The following is a 19,602-nucleotide window of genomic DNA, read 5'->3' as shown; positions in this document are numbered from 1 at the left end:
TGTTTGCTTGCTAGGTACCCCGTATCGAGAGAGATACTATAGAAGGCGTCATTGCACGTGATAACGTCGTTAAATGCTTCGTTTGAACGTGATTAGACGGCTCGTAGACGGTGTGTTAACTGTAGCTACGGGAATCCAGTTCCAGAAAGTAAAACTCCGGCCCGGGGTTTCCGTCCAGCTTCCGACGAGAGGCTGGGCTGCAGCAGAGTTTTGGCAGGTGGATTGAAACCCTGTGACGGATTTTTACTTTCTGGACCTGGATTCACCTCCCCTAGGAACGTTTTTTTGTGTGGTACCGTACTGATAGTAATATAATGGAGGCTTTAACCGTAAAACGTTTGGTGAACGAAGAAGGCGGTGGCGGGGAATACGCGTTTTTTTATGTTTAAGTGGCAGACATCGCGATCCTCCAATCAGAGGCGGTAATCGCTAGCAACCGACCAATCACGCTGCACGGATTCCGTGGTGGGCGGGGCCGAGCGTGTGGGCTGGAGTGAACTCGAGCAAACGCCGCTTCTCGCCGAGATTCCAGTTCAGTCCAAGTCGGGCGGAGTCCATGCAGACAGCTGGGATCGGGATAAAGGACTTATTTAGACGATTTTTCCCCGCTCGAGACGCTCACAGGACCGCGAATTCACCCCGACACGATGACAACGACGACCACCTTCCAAGGGATGGAGCCCGGCGCGAAAAATAGCTCCAGGTAAAAAAGGGCAGCTTTAGATAAACCGCTCAAGCAAACAAAAGAAAATTGGATTCAGGGCAGTTGGACAGCAGGAGCTGGAGCTAGGAGAAGGAGGTGGAGGATGAGGAAGGGGAGGATGAGGAGGATGACAATTCCAATTCCTCTGGTTTGATGATACTACATGTCTACTACATGTACTCAGACCATGTCAAATGTGACAGTATTTTATAGTATCAGGAACGTTGTGCTTTTTGTGTGATCTGCACTATAATAATAACCAAATACACAGCTCCTATAGTCAGCTGGCTGTGGTTTGTAATCAGCTAATACAGACAGCTGATACTTAGCTAATGCACATTTTACTGCTTTGTTCCCCTGAATAGGGCAAAAATAGGGTGTGTTAGGTGTAGAAAAAACACTGCAGTTAGAGATCCTGCAAAGTCCTCCCAGTGTACAAAGTGTACCAAATTTCGATTTTACATAAAGGGCCCAATCAAAAAGTCAAAAGTTGTGCCCACTTTGAGCTTAGCTAAGAATTTCCCTGGCATTCTGCCACCTTGCCTCTCCTCCCTTTTCTTCTGCTTGGCTTTCGTTGTGCTGCTCTGGTTGTCATTTTATCTTCCAGCACAATAAAAAAGAAATGTTTGTTGGCATTCACGACTTCAGATCTATTGAGGGGAAGATAACAGATTGTATCTTTTCTGCATGATTTTTCTCTGGTATTAGCAGTACTTCAGTCCAGTTGTGTGCTCCATTGGCCAGGCTAGGGCTGGTTGGGAGGCCCTGAACCCCTCCATTGTCCTTTTATGGGTTTGGCTACGTGTTGGATTTAATACACTCACTTTTTTTCTTTCTTTCATCCAGCCAGTTGTCTTCACAGCTTGCCTGGCTGGACCAACAAAAAAGTATTCAGGTTATAGACCCAGAGCTCTCGGAATGTGCTCATGGCCTGGTTGCCAGCTTGATTACTGATGAGGGAACACTTTTTGAGGGATTTTTTTCCAACCAAGAAAGGAAAAGGAAAATCTTGCTTTAAACTGTTAAATAAAGCAGGTCAAATGTTCTAAAGCCCATATCTACGGAAATGGACCTTGAGAAATAGTTTTAGTGAATATTGAAGCTATTATCCCAAATATACCAGATCCAGGCCTCAAGTTGGAGGGGAATCTCAAAGGTGCAACATGTTGATCTGCACATCCTGTGTACTAATTCATAAACCCAATAACCCACAGTCAGATTCCTCCTTTCATGTCATCCTGTTGGATGTTTTCCCGATCCTGAGTTTAATCTAATGCTGTGCTGGACATGAGGCTGGCTGAGGGATTGAGTGAATGTAGGTCGCACCCCAAAGCCCCACTCCAAGTGATTTTGCAGATTCTTGCAGTCAGATGGAAAACAAGCAAACACCCTAATCAGCAAAAGCCTCTAAACCACCACCATGGTTTCTCCTGGCATGGAATGATTTTATTATCTCCTGTTCTTTTTACTGTGGTACATTAATAACCTGTTTGGCTTTTAGGGTGGGGTCTGGAGAAAAATAGGCTTTTTCCTGCAGGCAGGACAAACCATGGGGCAGGAGACAGATAATGCTGGTTTATGATTATCATAAAGGCATTATGATTAAAGCACCGCCCAGACAGTGATTTTTATGGTGAATCCGTGTCGTTGTCCCCTCCACCCGTCTTTTTTTTTTCCCGAAGGTTAGCCTGGAGTTGTGTTGGGAGTGTGGTTGGACCTGGAGGACAGCTGCCTGGCTGTCAGCTGTTGGATCCAGCATGTGGAAAAAAAATGGAGGAGGAGGGGGTGGCGTTTTCCTTTAACCGGAACTCTTCTCCCTTCCACCCTCCTAACAAGGTTCATCATGGATCATCAAGGCTGACCATCAGAGAAACTCCTCAAAGCAAATAGTTGGGGTCTTGTTGTGCTGCCCATCTGACATATGGGATAAATGAAAACCATCCAGCAGCAGAATATCCAATTGGTGCTAGCAGACAGGGTTGGCTCCAGTCAGCTGTGTTTGTGTGTGTGTGTGTGTGTGTGTGTGTGTGTGTGTGTGTGTGTGTGTGTGTGTGTGTGTGAGAGTGTGTGACAGAAGGTCCTAGGGAGTGGAGACCCTCCTATCATTTGCTAACTGTTATTGATAGGCAGTGTCCCTTGCAGCAGTCTAGAGTGTTTGTGCACAACTTAAATTCTATTTTTTTATTTTAAAATGTTCTGTAAATTAGGTTAATGTTAAAGTAATCCAAACTATGAAGAAAAAACATTTTTTCTTAAACAAATAAATTTTTTTGTTAAACAAATCAGAATAGGTCTCTTGTTAAGAGTTATTTACTTGAATTTCTTGCCTCTTAATTAGTTTGAGAGCATTAGTAGTAAAGTTGTGAAAAGGTAGTGTTGGTAAACAATGAATAGCTATCTTTGATTAATGTTCTAATCTACATTATGGCAAGAACTCTTTACTCAACTACGTAAAGAAATGAAGGTTAGTCATCAAAAACATTATGATGAAACCTGCTCTCATCAGGACCACTCCAGGAAAGGAAGAGCGAGAGTTACCGGTGTTGAATAGGACAAGTTCATCAGGGTTACCAGCTTCAGAAGCTGCAAGTTAACAGCACCACAGATAAGAGCACCTAAATGCTTCACAGAGTATTTTTTGTTTGTTTAACACTTTTACTACTACTATTTTTTTGTGTTCCTTTATGGTCTTGATGACTATATAGCACAACCTAAAAGCATTAACATTGTAAAAAGTCATATATGATATTTATTAGGTGTGGGAATACGATATAATCACCCGATTCTCTACAATACTTCACAGCATTGTTACTGAAGAGGATAAAATACTCCTAAATTAACAAGGAATTAGCCAGGAATTATGGATCTATGTATTTGTTTGCTATATTATAATATTCTTCATCACAGGTTTACTCAATATTTTTTTTAAGGCATGTATCACTAAAGAATACAATACAATACACTGTAATATCAATGTTTTGTCCCACCCCTAGTATAGTACATGTTGTTATATATAGACAGAGGCGCATACATATATATGTGTGTTTGTGTGTGTGTGTGGGGGGGGGTCGTCCCAGATGCAAAATAAAAGCATTTTTTGATGTGTGTGCGCGTGTGGACAGGCGTCAGTGCCGGGCCGCAGAGGCAGATGATGTTAGCCAGCGTTCCCTGCAGCTGTTTTGTTCTTTTAATGTCAGCATAACCACAAATCTGTGACAGCACCATGTTTCCCCTCCTTTGTGCTGAAGAACTCCTGCCCGTGTGTCTGCAGGCTGATTTATACTTCAAAACCACAGCCTCACATTTCCACTCTCAACTGCTGGAGCACACTCAGATCACTGAGCTGATTTCCATTCTGCTAAATCTCACTCTGGACTCACTAAGACAAGAAATCCCTCTGAAATCACAGCTGACCTTTTTAACATCGTCAGTTGCTATATTTCATATTTCTGTCTTTATTCAGCCTGATTCATATTATTAGTCGTCTGAAGACAGAAATGTTTAATGTGTCACTGTCATCTTCTCCACTGTCAACTCTCTAGTTTACAAGGCCCGTTACCCAACCCATTCTATAGGACACCTATCACTATAGTGCCCCAACCACAGATAAGTAAAGACTAGCACATGACTCCTTCGACACATGTGAAGTCTGCCATTGCCTCTTTTCAAGCTGCTGCTGATGCAGCATTGCCAAGTAGCATCACAGCGCACTCGGAGAAAAGTGCAGCAACTCGGATCGGATACATTAGCTCACAGATGCCTTGGGCTGATCGACATCACCGTAGAAGTGATGTTGGGAGAGAGTGCCATCTACCAGCCTAGAGAGGCAGCAAGGCTAATTGTGCTCTCTCAGGGATCCGGCAGCTGATGGCAAGCGATCATAGTCGCAGCTCTTTAGACTACTGGACTACTGGTTCAACTGTTTTAACTGAAGACCAAGCATTTGTCCATTAGCTAACTGCACATGTGTTCCTTAATAATTCTTAGGTCTGTAAAATTAATCTACGATGTTGTAAAAAATACAAATAAAGAACAAATTATAATGACAGCGTGTGTATTTTAAGCAACGATGATGTCCTGAGTATGCTTAAAAGAACATATTGTTGATGCAAATAAATAAGGTCAAATTGCCCAGCTCTGTACCATAGTACTACTGTATTGATTGACTTGATGCTGTGTGTATGATCATTTGTTTTAATGGCAGATAATCAGAAAATCATCACTAAGTATGTAAAGAATGTGTCCTCTCTGTAGATGCAGCAACTTCATCTCACATATTCACAAACACTGATTAAATCTGCGCTTTGCAGCTTTTTAGATGTGTTATTGTACCTGTCACAATATTTGTGTTATGGACCTAAAGAATATATAATAATAAAATGATTATCCAGCTGTATTAACGCGCTGTGGACTTCTCTGGTCTTCTGCAGGGTGTTGCGGCCCCCTGGTGGAACCTCCAACATTTGCTTCGGCACAGACGAGGAGAAGCCGGCGCGTAAGAACAGAATGGCGTCCAACATCTTTGCCGGGCCGGACGATCCCCACGCCCATCGAAGGAACAACCCACCCAGTACACACACTTTATCTAACCTCCTTATCTAGCTTTCCCTGTTTGCTTTTGTCTTTTCCTGCGAGTTTCCTGTATGTTTACCAAAGCTGTAAATGCAGAACCTTAGCAGCGTAATTGGCTGTTACGGCTGTGATCATGTGTTCTTTAACAGAGTCACATCCACAGTTGGTGTGTCATTACCTTAAATCAAATTCCCTCACATTTATGGTAGGACTGTAACTAATCATTGTAGAAATTGACCAATCTAGTGATCGACCAGTTAGTTATTGTTTTGAAAATAGTTGTTCGGTTGAGGATTGTTTCTGCCATGCTGTCCATCTCTGCTTCCTGTGGGTATGGCTCCTGTTCCTAGCTTTTTCTCTCTTTGCTTCAAAATTATAAAAAAAGCTGGGATGTATATGCTCTTCAAATGCTCAAAGGATAAAATATTCAGATATTTAGTGAGTAAATAAGTAATCTGTTGTGTTTGGGTACTTATGGTGACCAAGTTAAGTGTGAACTATGTAAGTGAGCCCATTAACTCTCCCCCACTTGCGTCTCCAGAACTGTGTGCAGTGTGGTGCAGTAACAAAAATGATGATTAATCAACACTTAAATTTGTAGTCAGCGCAGTTTTATAGTCAGTATTTTCGATTAAGCCGATTAATCACTAGAATTACAATTTTGTTACACAGGACAGTGCAGTGTTAGGAGTCTTACCCAGGAACCTATATTGGAGTAGAGTGGTGGGCTTTCCCTGATACGGAATCAAACAGTAGTTTGACATGGGGAAAGTGGTGGTATCTTCCTGTTCCATATGGGAATACCAGGGCATTTCACATTATAACATTATGACCATACATTACCCACGATAACGATGATATCGCAAGACTGTGATTCTGTAATACTCACAGAATATATCACAAGACAATTCTTTACAATACTTCACTGTGTTACTAAAGACGATAAAATACTTCTAAATAAGCAAATACCAGGAATTATGGATTTACAACAAAATTAAATGACTGTGTTGAATTGATACATAATTGTAGAGCTTATTGTTGTGAGACTCAGTTATTGTAATATATTCTCACACCCTTCTGGGAATTTCCGTCCCAACCTCTGCTGTGAGTGATGAGTGGAAGCAGCACTCTCATTAGCAGTGGAAGCTAACACTGGGCTATGGATTCTAAAAGTACCCTGGGTGTAAACTCTTAAATCATCCCTTCAGTTTGAACTCGTCTGCAGTGTATTGTTGTATGCAGTGTTATTTTTGCTGATAGATCTTTGGCTGGAGTGCAGGTCAGCGTTCTGGCTGTCCGTAAGCCCTCCTCTTTTGGCGGTGAGTCCATCAGGCTGTGATTTATTCTGGACGTCATTTCCAGTAGAGATGACCTCATGGTCTGGTTACTCAGCTTCACTTCCTGATTAGTAAGGCCAGTGAAATGATGACGGGCAACCTGATACTGTGTGACCTCATCCACAAACAATGCCAGCCAACCGCAGTGAGTGGGTAGTGTTATCTGCTGTAGCCCATGTGTAATATCTGCTGTTTAAACCACAGGTTCTGTAGGTGTCTGTTAAAGCTATCAGCAGCTCATCTGCCTGCCTCTTTGAGCAGCTGATTCAAAACCTTTAGTTTTCTGTGTGATTTCATGTGAAATGCTGCTTATCTGAGAAGCCAGTGTGTATTTACTTAGTAACACTAATTACTGATATTAGATAAAAACAAATAATATTCATAGAAAAAGTGGGGTTTTTCACTTTTCACAAAAAAATGAGTTTAATTCAATTCAATTGTATTTCTATAGCGCTTTTTACAACAAAAGTTGTCACAAAGCAGCTTTACAGAAAAAAACAGGTCCACGCCTGATGAGCAGCACCACAGAGATGCCAATTTTTATGGTGACACAGTGGCAAGGAAAAAAAGTCTCCCTTTAAGAGGAAGAAACCTTGGAAACCCTACTCGGGTTGACCCGCTCAGTACAATCAAATAACAAACAACAAACAAATAACAGAACAAAACAACAGTACAGAGACATAATGTGAGCTATAGCTAATGTAACAGTACAGAGAGATAATGTGAGCTATAGCTAATGTAACAGTACAGAGAGATAATGTGAGCTATGGCTAATGTAACAGCACAGAGAGATAATGTGAGCTATAGCTAATGTAACAGTACAGAGAGATAATGTGAGCTATAGCTAATGTAACAGTACAGAGAGATAATGTGAGCTATAGCTAATGTAACAGTACAGAGAGATACTGCGAGCTATAGCTAATGTAACAGTACAGTGAGATAATGTGAGCTATAGCTAATGTAACAGCACAGAGAGATACTGTGAGCTATAGCTAATGTAACAGTACAGAGAGATAATGTGAGCTATAGCTAATGTAACAGTACAGAGAGATAATGTGAGCTATAGCTAATGTAACAGTACAGAGAGATAATGTGAGCTATAGCTAATGTAACAGTACAGAGAGATAATGTGAGCTATAGCTAATGTAACAGTACAGAGAGATAATGTGAGCTATAGCTAATGTAACAGTACGGAGAGATAATGTGAGCTATAGCTAATGTAACAGTACGGAGAGATAATGTGAGCTATAGCTAATGTAACAGTACAGAGAGATAATGTGGAGCTATAGCTAATGTAACAGTACAGAGAGATAATGTGAGCTATAGCTAATGTAACAGTACAGAGAGATAATGTGAGCTATAGCTAATGTAACAGTACAGAGAGATAATGTGAGCTATAGCTAATGTAACAGTACAGAGAGATAATGTGAGCTATAGCTAATGTAACAGTACAGAGAGATAATGTGAGCTATAGCTAATGTAACAGTACAGAGAGATAATGTGAGCTATAGCTAATGTAACAGGTACTTGTTTATGAAATATAAAAATGTGATGGCCCAAAATATATAGAGCTATGGCTAATATAGAAACAGATTCTGAGTGTGTTAATGTTGATCAGTGCAGGGTTGCAGAGCCGGAGTAAAACACAGCGGGCCAGGCTGGGAACATCAGGGTTTTATAGAGTGGGATGGGCACTTGGAGGCAGCAGCTCAGATCATGGGGAGAGAAAGAGAAAGCAGATGATTAGGGCAGGGTTTATATTTGCTGGATAAGCTGTAAGAGGAATAGTTAGAAGGGCAACAGTAAGAGAAAAATGACAGAAATTGTAATGAGACATTATTCAAAAGCTTGAGCAAATAGCAATGTTTTGAGTCTAGATTTAAAGTTTGAGAGTGTGTCTGAGTCCCGTATATTAATAGGGAGGCTATTCCGAAGTTGGGGAGCTTTATAAAAGAACGCTCTTCCTCCTGCATAGTTTTTTCTAATACATGGGACTAGTAACATACTAGTAAGGTGTAAGAAGTTCCTCTAGATAATGTGAGGACAGATTATCTAGTGATTTATACGTCAGTATTTTATAATCTATACAAAATTGAACAGGAGTTGCACCTAGGACTGAATCTGGGCTTGTTTGGAAAAGAGTCTAATTAACATTGGTTTCTTAAAAAAAAAATGGTTTCATTTAATGCAGACCAGCGTTTATCACCATTCAGTACCTGCTTGTTCACTCCACAAAGCTGAGGTATTAGAGTACCCTTGCACCAGTCCTTTCACAGTGCGCTTTCATATTACAGTACTCTCCCTCCAGCCCTTTCACTGTGCACTGTAATTATTTGCTGATTTAAAAGGGAAGAAGTGCTGTAAGTGGAAGGGTCAGAGTACAAAATAAACCAATCATGTAATCCCACACACAGCACCAGGAATGAAAAACTTCCACACCTGCAGTGGAACCAAGAGTGCTAGCTGGAACGCTAGTTTTAAAGCACCCTAACACATGTCTAAAGCCCTCCTTGTAAGAGTCTAGTATTATGTATAGTTACCTTTCTATCAGCAGATGGCCTGGTAAAGCAGTGTTTAGAGATGGTAAATCAGTTGAGCTACTGAAGGAATTGAACACATGCACTGGGGTGAGAGAAATGGAGGAGTAGACAGTACATTCAGTGTCAGGGAATTTTACTGTATAACATTAAAACTCCTCTGTGTTCAGTCTGGGGTTGTGAATGGCTGGTACTCTATGGCCAGCGTTGGTTGGCAGATATTTGTGGAACCCCTTCCTTTACACAAACCCCAATTTGCAGTGCAGCTTTATAAAGAAACTTCTGTAGCTTCAACCAGAGACCATCCAGCCAACTGTAGCAGGGAGCGATCTGGATCAGTGATTTTAAGAGAGAGAGAGAGAAAGAGAGACATTGGCACTGCAACTGTCTGATCTTAAATATGATTCTTCAAATGATTTAGTACATTCAATTTGATTCAGCTAGATTGATTTGGAATGATTCTGCTCTGGCTGTTTTAAACAGGCAGGTGATAAGTCACTCACGGTGCCCTCAAGTTCATCTGTGGTGGGTGTGGTCAGGGCTGCTTTATTGTACAGGGGTGTGTATTGGCACGGCTGCTTAGCGATCTGTTGAGGAAACATCCCACCAGAGACACCAACAATATCCACTACTTTGTTCCATTCTTATTTTTTCTTAGATTTGTTTCTGTCTGTGCATCTTGTGTAAAAATAGGAAAAAATGCTTGTAGGACCTTCTGTAGAGCAGAAGCAGAGCACTTTGCACTAGAGTGTCACTTTGAAATGCCAATACATTGTCATAATTGATTTGCATGAAGTTAGTAAAATCTCAAACCGATTTGTTGCTTGTCACTAAATCTTGGCTACAAATCAGGTTCTCTCACAGCAAATGACTGGTCTCTTTCGCCCGCTACCTGCTGGTGTAAACCAATACACAAACGTGCTTCTAGTTGTGAGTGAGATTACAGCAGCACTGCTGTTGACCAGTCAAATCTTTCACTTTATCGGAATCTCGTCTCCACACAGAAACGCTGACACACTTCTCAACAGGAGTAGAAATCAGCCTTAATGCATCCCTATGCTCCAACACATCAATTTACTGTCCAAACAGACGCAGAGGGAGAGGGAGGAAGAGAAGGATGTGTTAACAGGTAAACAAGAGATAGAGAACAGAAGTAAGAAAAAGAGTAGGGAAGAGAGGGGGAAAGTAAGGTAAAGGTAAAATGAAAAGGGTGAATGAGTGAGATATAGAGATCAAGAAAAGGAGGGTGAGACCTGTTTGAATGGGATGGTGAAGTAATGCATAGTAGTGCATTTATACTTCAGGATATCATTTAAATATATGCCCAGCTTTCACATGATTAGACATCTGGACTTGCAGCTAAAACCTCTTCTCAAAACAGTCTAATCTTTTAGTTTTACACAGGAAGATGAGGAACAGTAATGCCTCGACATCCTGAGCAATTGTATTCCTGTCTGAAGGCACCATGTCAATCATTTTACTAAACTGCACTCTCCAGCATCAGTAAACTGATGAGATTTTTACCTTCTGTAATAAACTATAAATCAATCTCAGTTTATATTAATCCTGCTAAAATCAACATGTGATATTCTGTCAAACACTGTGGAATAGGAGTTTTTACTGGGTTTTGGTTTGTTATGCATCACCCAGTTGTTAAAGTATGTGGCAAAGTTCAGTTAAATCCAAAATGCGAGCCAGAGGCATGGCTCTTCTTATGTATTATAAACATGTGCTGCTGAAAAAGAGAGAGAGAGGAAGAGCGAGAGGAAGAGTTAGCAAAGGTGTAAGGGTGACGGGAAGGGTGAGGAGGTCAGTGATCAAGGAGAGAGAGAATCATAGCGGTTGAGAAAGGAAGAGTCAGAAGAGAGAGTGAGGGACGGTCAGAGAGAGAGGAAGGGTTAAGGAGAATGGGTTGTGTGAGGGAGAGAGGGAGGTTGGTGGAGTGTGTGAGGGAGAGAGGGAGGTTGGTGGAGTGTGTGAGGGAGAGAGGGAGGTTGGTGGAGTGTGTGAGGGACAGAGGGAGGATGGTGGAGTGTGTGAGGGAGAGAGGGAGGTTGGTGGAGTGTGTGAGGGAGAGAGGGAGGTTGGTGGAGTGTGTGAGGGAGAGAGGGAGGTTGGTGGAGTGTGTGAGGGAGAGAGGGAGGATGGTGGAGTGTGTGAGGGAGAGAGGGAGGTTGGTGGAGTGTGTGAGGGAGAGAGGGAGGTTGGTGGAGTGTGTGAGGGAGAGAGGGAGGTTGGTGGAGTGTGTGAGGGAGAGAGGGAGGTTGGTGGAGTGTGTGAGGGAGAGAGGGAGGTTGGTGGAGTGCGTGAGGGAGAGAGGGAGGTTGGTGGAGTGCGTGAGGGAGAGAGGGAGGTTGAGGGAGAGAGGGAGGTTGGTGGAGTGCGTGAGGGAGAGAGGGAGGTTGGTGGAGTGCGTGAGGGAGAGAGGGAGGTTGGTGGAGTGCGTGAGGGAGAGAGGGAGGTTGGTGGAGTGCGTGAGGGAGAGAGGGAGGTTGGTGGAGTGCGTGAGGGAGAGAGGGAGGATGGTGGAGTGCGTGAGGGAGAGAGGGAGGATGGTGGAGTGCGTGAGGGAGAGAGGGAGGATGGTGGAGTGTGTGAGGGAGAGAGGGAGGATGGTGGAGTGTGTGAGGGAGAGAGGGAGGATGGTGGAGTGTGTGAGGGAGAGAGGGAGGTTGGTGGAGTGTGTGAGGGAGAGAGGGAGGTTGGTGGAGTGTGTGAAGGAGAGAGGGAGGTTGGTGGAGTGTGTGAGGGAGAGAGGGAGGATGGTGGAGTGTGTGAGGGAGAGAGGTAGGATGGTGGAGTGTGTGAGGGAGGTTGGTGGAGTGTGTGAGGGAGAGAGGGAGGATGGTGGAGTGCGTGAGGGAGAGAGGGAGGATGGTGGAGTGCGTGAGGGAGAGAGGGAGGATGGTGGAGTGTGTGAGGGAGAGAGGGAGGATGGTGGAGTGTGTGAGGGAGAGAGGTAGGATGGTGGAGTGTGTGAGGGAGAGAGGGAGGATGGTGGAGTGTGTGAGGGAGAGAGGGAGGATGGTGGAGTGTGTGAGTGAGAGAGGGAGGATGGTGGAGTGTGTGAGGGAGAGAGGGAGGTTGGTGGAGTGTGTGAGGGAGAGAGGGAGGTTGGTGGAGTGTGTGAGGGAGAGAGGGAGGTTGGTGGAGTGTGTGAGGGAGAGAGGGAGGTTGGTGGAGTGTGTGAGGGAGAGAGGGAGGATGGTGGAGTGTGTGAGGGAGAGAGGTAGGATGGTGGAGTGTGTGAGGGAGGTTGGTGGAGTGTGTGAGGGAGAGAGGGAGGATGGTGGAGTGTGTGAGGGAGAGAGGGAGGATGGTGGAGTGTGTGAGGGACAGAGGGAGGTTGGTGGAGTGTGTGAGGGACAGAGGGAGGATGGTGGAGTGTGTGAGGGAGGTTGGTGGAGTGTGTGAGGGACAGAGGGAGGATGGTGGAGTGTGTGAGGGACAGAGGGAGGATGGTGGAGTGTGTGAGGGACAGAGGGAGGATGGTGGAGTGTGTGAGGGACAGAGGGAGGATGGTGGAGTGTGTGAGGGATCAGGTGGTGATCTGGTTAGTAACACTGATGGTAATCTGTACATGTTGTCGGCTGGCTGCTGGAGGGGCGGAGTTTAGGCATTAGTGGGACATGCCTGACCGTGGAAAGGAAGCATGGGTACAATAGCGCCTCTCACTGCCACTCCAGCCAGATCATTATCCCCCACTGCTGCATTCTGAAGGGCTCTTTGTTGGTTGAAGTAGTAAATTTGGTGATAGTCCATTACTGCAGCTGTGTGTGTGTGTATTTTAAATTGAATGATTATGCCTTAGGCCTTTCTAATTGGTTTAACTATTAGGGGGGCTTTTAAACATGTTTGCCTTAAATATCAATATCAAAATGTGTAAAAGTTTCAACTGAATCATGTTCTGGTAACCCTTTTAGAATGTTCAGACTTCCAAACCAATTACAGGACATTGAGTCAGGCTATTGTCACTCATTAAACAATAGAAAAAAAAAAGAGGTGTTGTGCCAAAGTCAAATTCCTCTTGGTGATGTGCAGGCGTGGCATGCAGCATGTATGGATAAAACAGATTACAGTGGTGATTCCTGTATCTACTGTAACTGTAGATTAACCCTTATTTATAAACAGAAATTTAAAAAATCCAAGGAGAATGTGTCCAATTGGTTCTGCTGTGTGATGCATGGGAGTGGTCAGATTTCGGCAGGAAGAGGTGTGTGTGTGTGTGTGTGTTTAATCCTGTCCAGTAACACAGATGCGGTTGAGTAATGTAGAGAAAAGTCTTGTGATATTTCAAGTGTCTCAGAATCACAGTATCATCAAAATATTTTATCATGAGCTTCCACGTGCCTCCCACCTCACTAGACATATGTTACCCTTAAGTATGTATATGAGCCCATCCCTACGGTGGCCGAGAAAGCCCAGCGCAGTGCAAATTGAAAAGCGCTGCAAAAGCACAAAACACATCCATCAAAATTACAACACAGGCGCAGCAAATAGAAAAACGCGCTGCAAAAAGAAAAACGCGCTGCAAATAGAACCACAACACAACGGAAGTGAGTCACAACACAACGGAATTTTCCCGGGGGACCTTAAAAGATGCTGTACCAGCTGTATACAAAGGACAGTAAGTGGCAAACAAGCTTCTGAAAAGTAAGTTATGTTTATTAAAAGTTCTGCTTCACAAAACGCCTTGTTTGCCACTTATTGTCCTTTGTACACATAGTGAAGTCCGAGACGTTACTGAAGACGCAGCTTAGCTGGTACAGTATCTTTTAAGGTCCCCCGGGAAAATTCCGTTGTGTTGTGACTCACTTCCGTTGTGTTGTGGTTGTATTTGCAGCGCGTTTTTCTTTTTGCAGCGCGTTTTTCTATTTGCTGCGCCTGTGTTGTAATTTTGATGGATGTGTTTTGTGCTTTTGCAGCGCTTTTCAATTTGCACTGCGTTGGGCTTTCTCGGCCACCGTACGTCCCTGCTGATTTGAATCTGAAATCATCATGAGATTTTGATTATTATAACACACAGGACTGGTCAGCTCACAGACTCCGCCTCTGAGCACCATGAAACCACACTAAACCTGACAGCGCTAAAGCAGTGGAAAATGTGCCTCACTCTTTCCTTACTGAGAGAGACAGAGAAAGAGAGAAAGATGCGTAGAGTAAAGCACTCTTCCTGATGACACGGGAGAGAGAACAGACTCGTAAACGTCTGCTGTCACTTCGTTTTGGGTCCTGTGGCCATCAAATCATCTTTATTATGTCTGCGTTCCCCATGTTCAGCTGGAGCCGCTCTGCTCTATGTCCCACTGTAAAGCAGTGATCTGTACGCCACATGCAGCTGCCAGGATTAAACATCTGCTCTGTGCAAAAAAAAACTGCATTTAATTTATTATTGTTCTGTTACTGTAATTCTGGTAGAGATGACTGTCCTGCTGAACCCTGCTGGACACTTCCAGGTTTTTCCATTACTCATCTGAAAAGAGGATTTAACCAAAGGTCCCAAAGTTCAGCACCGTTGTGGTTAAGGCTGCAACGATTAGTCAATATCATGGAAATAAAAAAATGAAAAATAATGTCAATATAAAAAATGGCCAACTCCAAATTTTTGTGTTCTGAAGTGAAGGAGGAAGCAGGGAACAGGATCCACACCCACAGGAAGCATGACATATAGTCACTGACTAATCTGAAAAATAGACAACAGAATAGTCAACTATCAAAGTAAGGGTTTAAAAGAAAATCTTAACATTTTAATTCGGCAAAAGTTTTTGGGGAAGTAATGTGATTTTCTGTTTAAATTAATTATATTAACTTAATATAAACTAAATTTGGTAAAGATAGTTTTACCTCCTTAAGACCTCTCATCAACCCTTAAACAGAAACATGGTGTGGGAGACACTGGGATGTAAATATTAATGACCTTTATCATCTCTCTTTAAACTTTTCTTTTGTTAATTTATTTATTTTATTTATTTGCTTTTTATTTGATTTTTTTGGGGAGATGAGGACAGAAAAAGAGATTTAATGTTTGCTTGCTATGGGATGTTAAACACCGGACATACACCAGTGCCCAAAGTTTGAAACTATTGTTTTTAATAGAGGTCTGAGGATTTCTGTAGAGGACTGTTCAATACCTTAGCATGCTAAACAAAATATATTTTTATTATTACATTAAATTTGAACATAAAATACCTTAAAATCAACATCAGTCTATTTTCTGGTCTATTTTCATACACAAGGCGCACCGGATTATAACCAATTATGCGGCTGTTTTCCCTCTAATTCAGCATTTCTCGCCACTGGGTGGTGGTAAGGGATAATTAAGTTAAGTAAATCTAAGCTAAGTTAGCATAACTACAAAAAATAGGCCAAACAAGTGTTGGATGTTAATTTACACAGATTTCCAAGCAAGCAGCAGCAATAGCATTAGCGGCTAACCACTAGCGCTAGTAAATGGTGCCCAACAGCGCTACACTGAGGAGTGTTCCGGTAAACCAGGGCAATATTAGCTTTCGGTTTGTGTCACGTAGCTAATTTTAACACAGTAAACATGCAGACTACAGTCTAACATACCTCTTTTGAGAGAGATTGTACCTGTACATGAGTAAATCCTACAACAGGCTACACAATTTGTGGCTAGTAATTAAGTAGACTATGAATTGAGCAGCTTCTCTTTGATTCCTTAGACTTTTGTTTAACTTAAGTTTTGTGTGCTTTTTAAAAACACCCACGCTACTCTACTCAATGTTAATTGTACGATATAAGTGAATCTCCACACCTCGGCTTGATCTTTTACTAAAATATTTCCAAACAAACTAAATCTTACTAGCTTACCCAGTAACTGTCTGAAGCTGCAGCTTGCTGGCTAGAGTCATGGTGCTTAATTAAACTAATTAAACTGGTTAAATGTAACAATAAATATGTACTCCCATTTGTCAGCACACTGGCTTATTACATTACCAGTCACTGGGTTGCATTTCAGGGTCTTTAGATTCAAATATCTCCAAGCAGACGGTATTTTACTCAAACCAACAGCTAATGCCCTTTGCTTACTCTGAAGCCTCTGTGGGCTCATGGTAAGATGTGGAATGGATTATCTGGATTTGTGAACTCTCACACACTGCACAGGCTGGCTCTGTACACCTTGTGGATGACTGATTTGGATAAACTAATTAATGAACTGAACTTATTGTCTAGATTGCATGAAATGTGGTCAGCTTGGTATAACTTAATGCCTGCAATATAAACAAATCTTTCTTTATGGTGCCCTCACATCTGGTGTGCACTGGCCTTAAGGCTGCTACTGTAGACTTACACTTGTAACACTTTTATGGCCACTTGAGTCTTCGCTGTGATGTTTAAAATGTTTAGAAGACTTTTAAACAAGAGCATTTAAAGGTGAAATAAAGGGAAAACAAACGTGACCCATCCTGGCGCACTGTGGGCCGGAGCTAGCGAAGTGAAGCCGTGCTGCTGTGTTTCTGCAGCGTTTACTAAAGAAAGTCTCCCTGAAAAAAACCTCAGCAATTCAATGTGGAGAAAGATTACAGCGCATTACTGTATAATAAAAATAGTATATTACTGTAAATGAATTACAGAGAATTACAGCTTAAAACCGTCAGACTCTTAAAAAATTCTGTGATATAAATTTTACATACCGCCCAGAACTAGGTCAAAGGCATTGTTTAGCAGGATGATAAGAAACTTTACATGTGTTTCAAATGTAATGCAGTTATAAACAGAAAAACTGGTTAAACCCAAGACCATCTTCAAAGTAATCACTCAAAAAACTAACAAGTGTACTGAACGGCACTGCTATAAATTAGTATTAGTTACTAATTTAATAAATTAGTATTTATACTGTCCTGATAATGTAATAATTTATGTAATGTGTTTCTTGCAGGTGGGGAAGCCAGTGGTGTGCTCTGTGGGGAACCCTCCGCCCCCCTGAGGCGGTGCCATCAACCGCCAATCTACCTGAACAACTCCGACCCTGTCCAGCACCCATCCAACTTCTCGGTGAGTGAACATAGACATGCTAAAGTGGTTCTGAAAGGGTTTTACACACTATTATTAAACAGCATAAGAATAAACCTGCATTAACTAGCTAAAAAGGGAAGTTGTGGTCATCCTGATGCTTTTATTCTATACCCTGGTCCTTGTTATTGCACGTTATCTACGGCTGACTGTAAACCTCCTTTACTTGTTAGCTACATTAGCTGAAGTGGTATGAGGCAGGCAGATTACCCCTGAGCTGTTTTAGAGTGTAAACAGCAGCAGTGAACACTTCACCACTATCTATATGTGTATAGGCAGGAATTTGAACTATTTATTTAACTATCCATCAGACACAATCAAAAAGAACAGTGTAATCTGACTCATCTCCGTACAGCAGGAAGATAGTAAATGCTGTAGTGGTGTTCTTGCAGAGCTTCTGTCCTGCATGTTTTGGTGCCTCCCTGCTGAAACGCACCTGAGCCAACTAATGATCTAATCTAATTATCAAGCCCAGCCTGAGCTGAAGAGAGAGTGTGTGTGTGTGTTTGAGCAGAAAACAGGACTGGATAGCAATTCAGTATCAATATATGCTAAGTTAAGTAAAGCTAAGCTAAGTAAAACTGTAATTCTTGGCACGGTTAGTGGCTAATGCGAATGCTGCTCGGGTTAGCAGCAGACTACAGTCCGATGTACTTGCCTCTAAACTGTGAAAAGGCTAGCGCTTATCGTGGTAAGCGGCTAATGCTGCTCCAGCAGTGCTAGCCAGGGTTAGCAGCAGGCTACAAGCCCATAACACTTACCTGAACGGCGAAAGCACTTAGCAGGCTTAGCGGCTAATGCTAATACTGCTACAATCTCGGTGCTGGAGAAACTAAAACTCCTGTATTACACTGTACTTCAGTGGAGTGGCTTTACTGCCCCTTACAACCTGACTGGTAAAATTCAAGAATTTCAAGAGCCCCTTATAGTGCCAAAAAGTAGGGTAATAAACTGTGACTTTCCTGACTGACATTTCTATATTGATTAACAAAGGCCCTTTAGGTAAATTAGTTACAATAGAAAACAAAATGACCTATTTTTCTCAAAAAAAAAAAAAAAAATGGTCAAAGGAGAAATTGTTTACCATGGTTCATATATGGTTATTTGTTATAAAAGCTCATCTGTTGTATATATTTCTGGCACTTTGTGGCTTTTAATTTATTTATATTATATCCCAGATCCCAGGAAAAACACCAGATCAAATTTTCCCTCTGTACTTGATATGCTCACCTCCTGGACTTCCTCAGGCAGCTCAGCAGTGCTTTACTCACGGTGACGTGCTCTAACGTGTGTTTACTCAGCTCGTTTTATGTGCAGTCAGAAACATGAATTAAGATTCAGTAAAATGAGAGTAAGCAGTGATCTGGCTTTGATGTTCTCTGATATTCTCCACTGTCACACAGCTCGGAGGAGTCTAGTATTTGTGTTTATATACAAACTGACCCAGTTGTCCTACAGGCCAAAGACAGTCTGGGGAAATCTCTAGTATTCTTATTTACACAGTTCCTGCCCTTAACCTGAAAGTACTCAATCAGCCATGAGGCGTCGGCTTTAGTTTCACACTGCAAGAATGTTGTAGCTAATAAATAAATCCTGTGTTTTAAAATACACTTCAGTGCTGCTGTGGAGCCCAGAAGAACTCTAAGCCATAAATAAATACCTTTTTATTTAAAACTTGTAGCTGTTATAAGTACACAGATTCTCATTTACTAAACTCTGTATATATTTTAGTTTCTTTTAGTCAACCAAAACTGACAAGTAAATATATACAGTCCCCTATAAAAGTATTAGACCAGCAAGGCCTTTTATTACAAATTTTTGAGCGCTAAAAAAAGAAAATGTTTACAAGTATCTGAATTTCAAATCCATGTACATATTGATGTGTTAAGATTTTTTTACAAACACCTATTTTCAAGTGAGCACAAGATACAGTTATTGCAAAAGGAAGGTGTTGGCCAAAACTGGGCAAAGGCTGAATACCGAATATATAATACGTTTGTCCTGATTTTGATCTTATTATGCCAGTAGACAAAGCAACAATACATTTCTTTGGCAGTGCTATTCAAGTCATATATCTCAAAAAAGTTACACAGAGAATGCTAGCTTTTTTAAGTAAACAAACGCATGCTAAGTTATCTAACAGCTTTAGCCAATGTTCTCATCTAAACCCTGAAAAGCTTGTATCTGTTACTTGGAAAACAGCAAGTTTGTGAAGAGAGGTGGCTTATAAACTGATACCTGGGAAGTGATGATTTAATGTATGCCTGTAGAACATAAAAATGAACTTGTTCTACCTTTAGTATCTTTGCTGTTCCTGCTGGCCCTCTCCCACAATACCTGCATTGTAAACAGCAGTGATCTGAAGCGCAGCACCGGTGGAGGAAGAGGAGTTTGTGGTGGGGAGAGTGAGCCTGCTGCC

The 19,602-nt window shown here is 42.1% G+C and overlaps 1 protein-coding gene across 1 annotated transcript in view; it reads left to right on the top strand.

Moving 5' to 3' along the window:
• Positions 1 to 465: 465 nt before the first annotated feature.
• Positions 466 to 19,602, top strand: part of jpt1b (Jupiter microtubule associated homolog 1b) — a 29,463-nt gene continuing 10,326 nt past the window's right edge. Inside the window, exons 1-3 of the mRNA XM_007239727.4 lie at positions 466 to 703; positions 5,134 to 5,273; positions 17,050 to 17,165. Of these exons, the coding sequence (XP_007239789.1) occupies positions 648 to 703; positions 5,134 to 5,273; positions 17,050 to 17,165 (312 nt within the window). The 5' untranslated portion in view covers positions 466 to 647. The remainder of the gene's footprint in view (positions 704 to 5,133; positions 5,274 to 17,049; positions 17,166 to 19,602) is intronic.

Source organism: Astyanax mexicanus, chromosome 3 (genome assembly GCF_023375975.1).
Source record: "Astyanax mexicanus isolate ESR-SI-001 chromosome 3, AstMex3_surface, whole genome shotgun sequence".
NCBI classification, from domain to species: domain Eukaryota; kingdom Metazoa; phylum Chordata; class Actinopteri; order Characiformes; family Acestrorhamphidae; genus Astyanax; species Astyanax mexicanus.
Note: the sequence above shows the minus strand (reverse complement) of the source record. Positions and strands in the feature narration are given on the sequence as shown.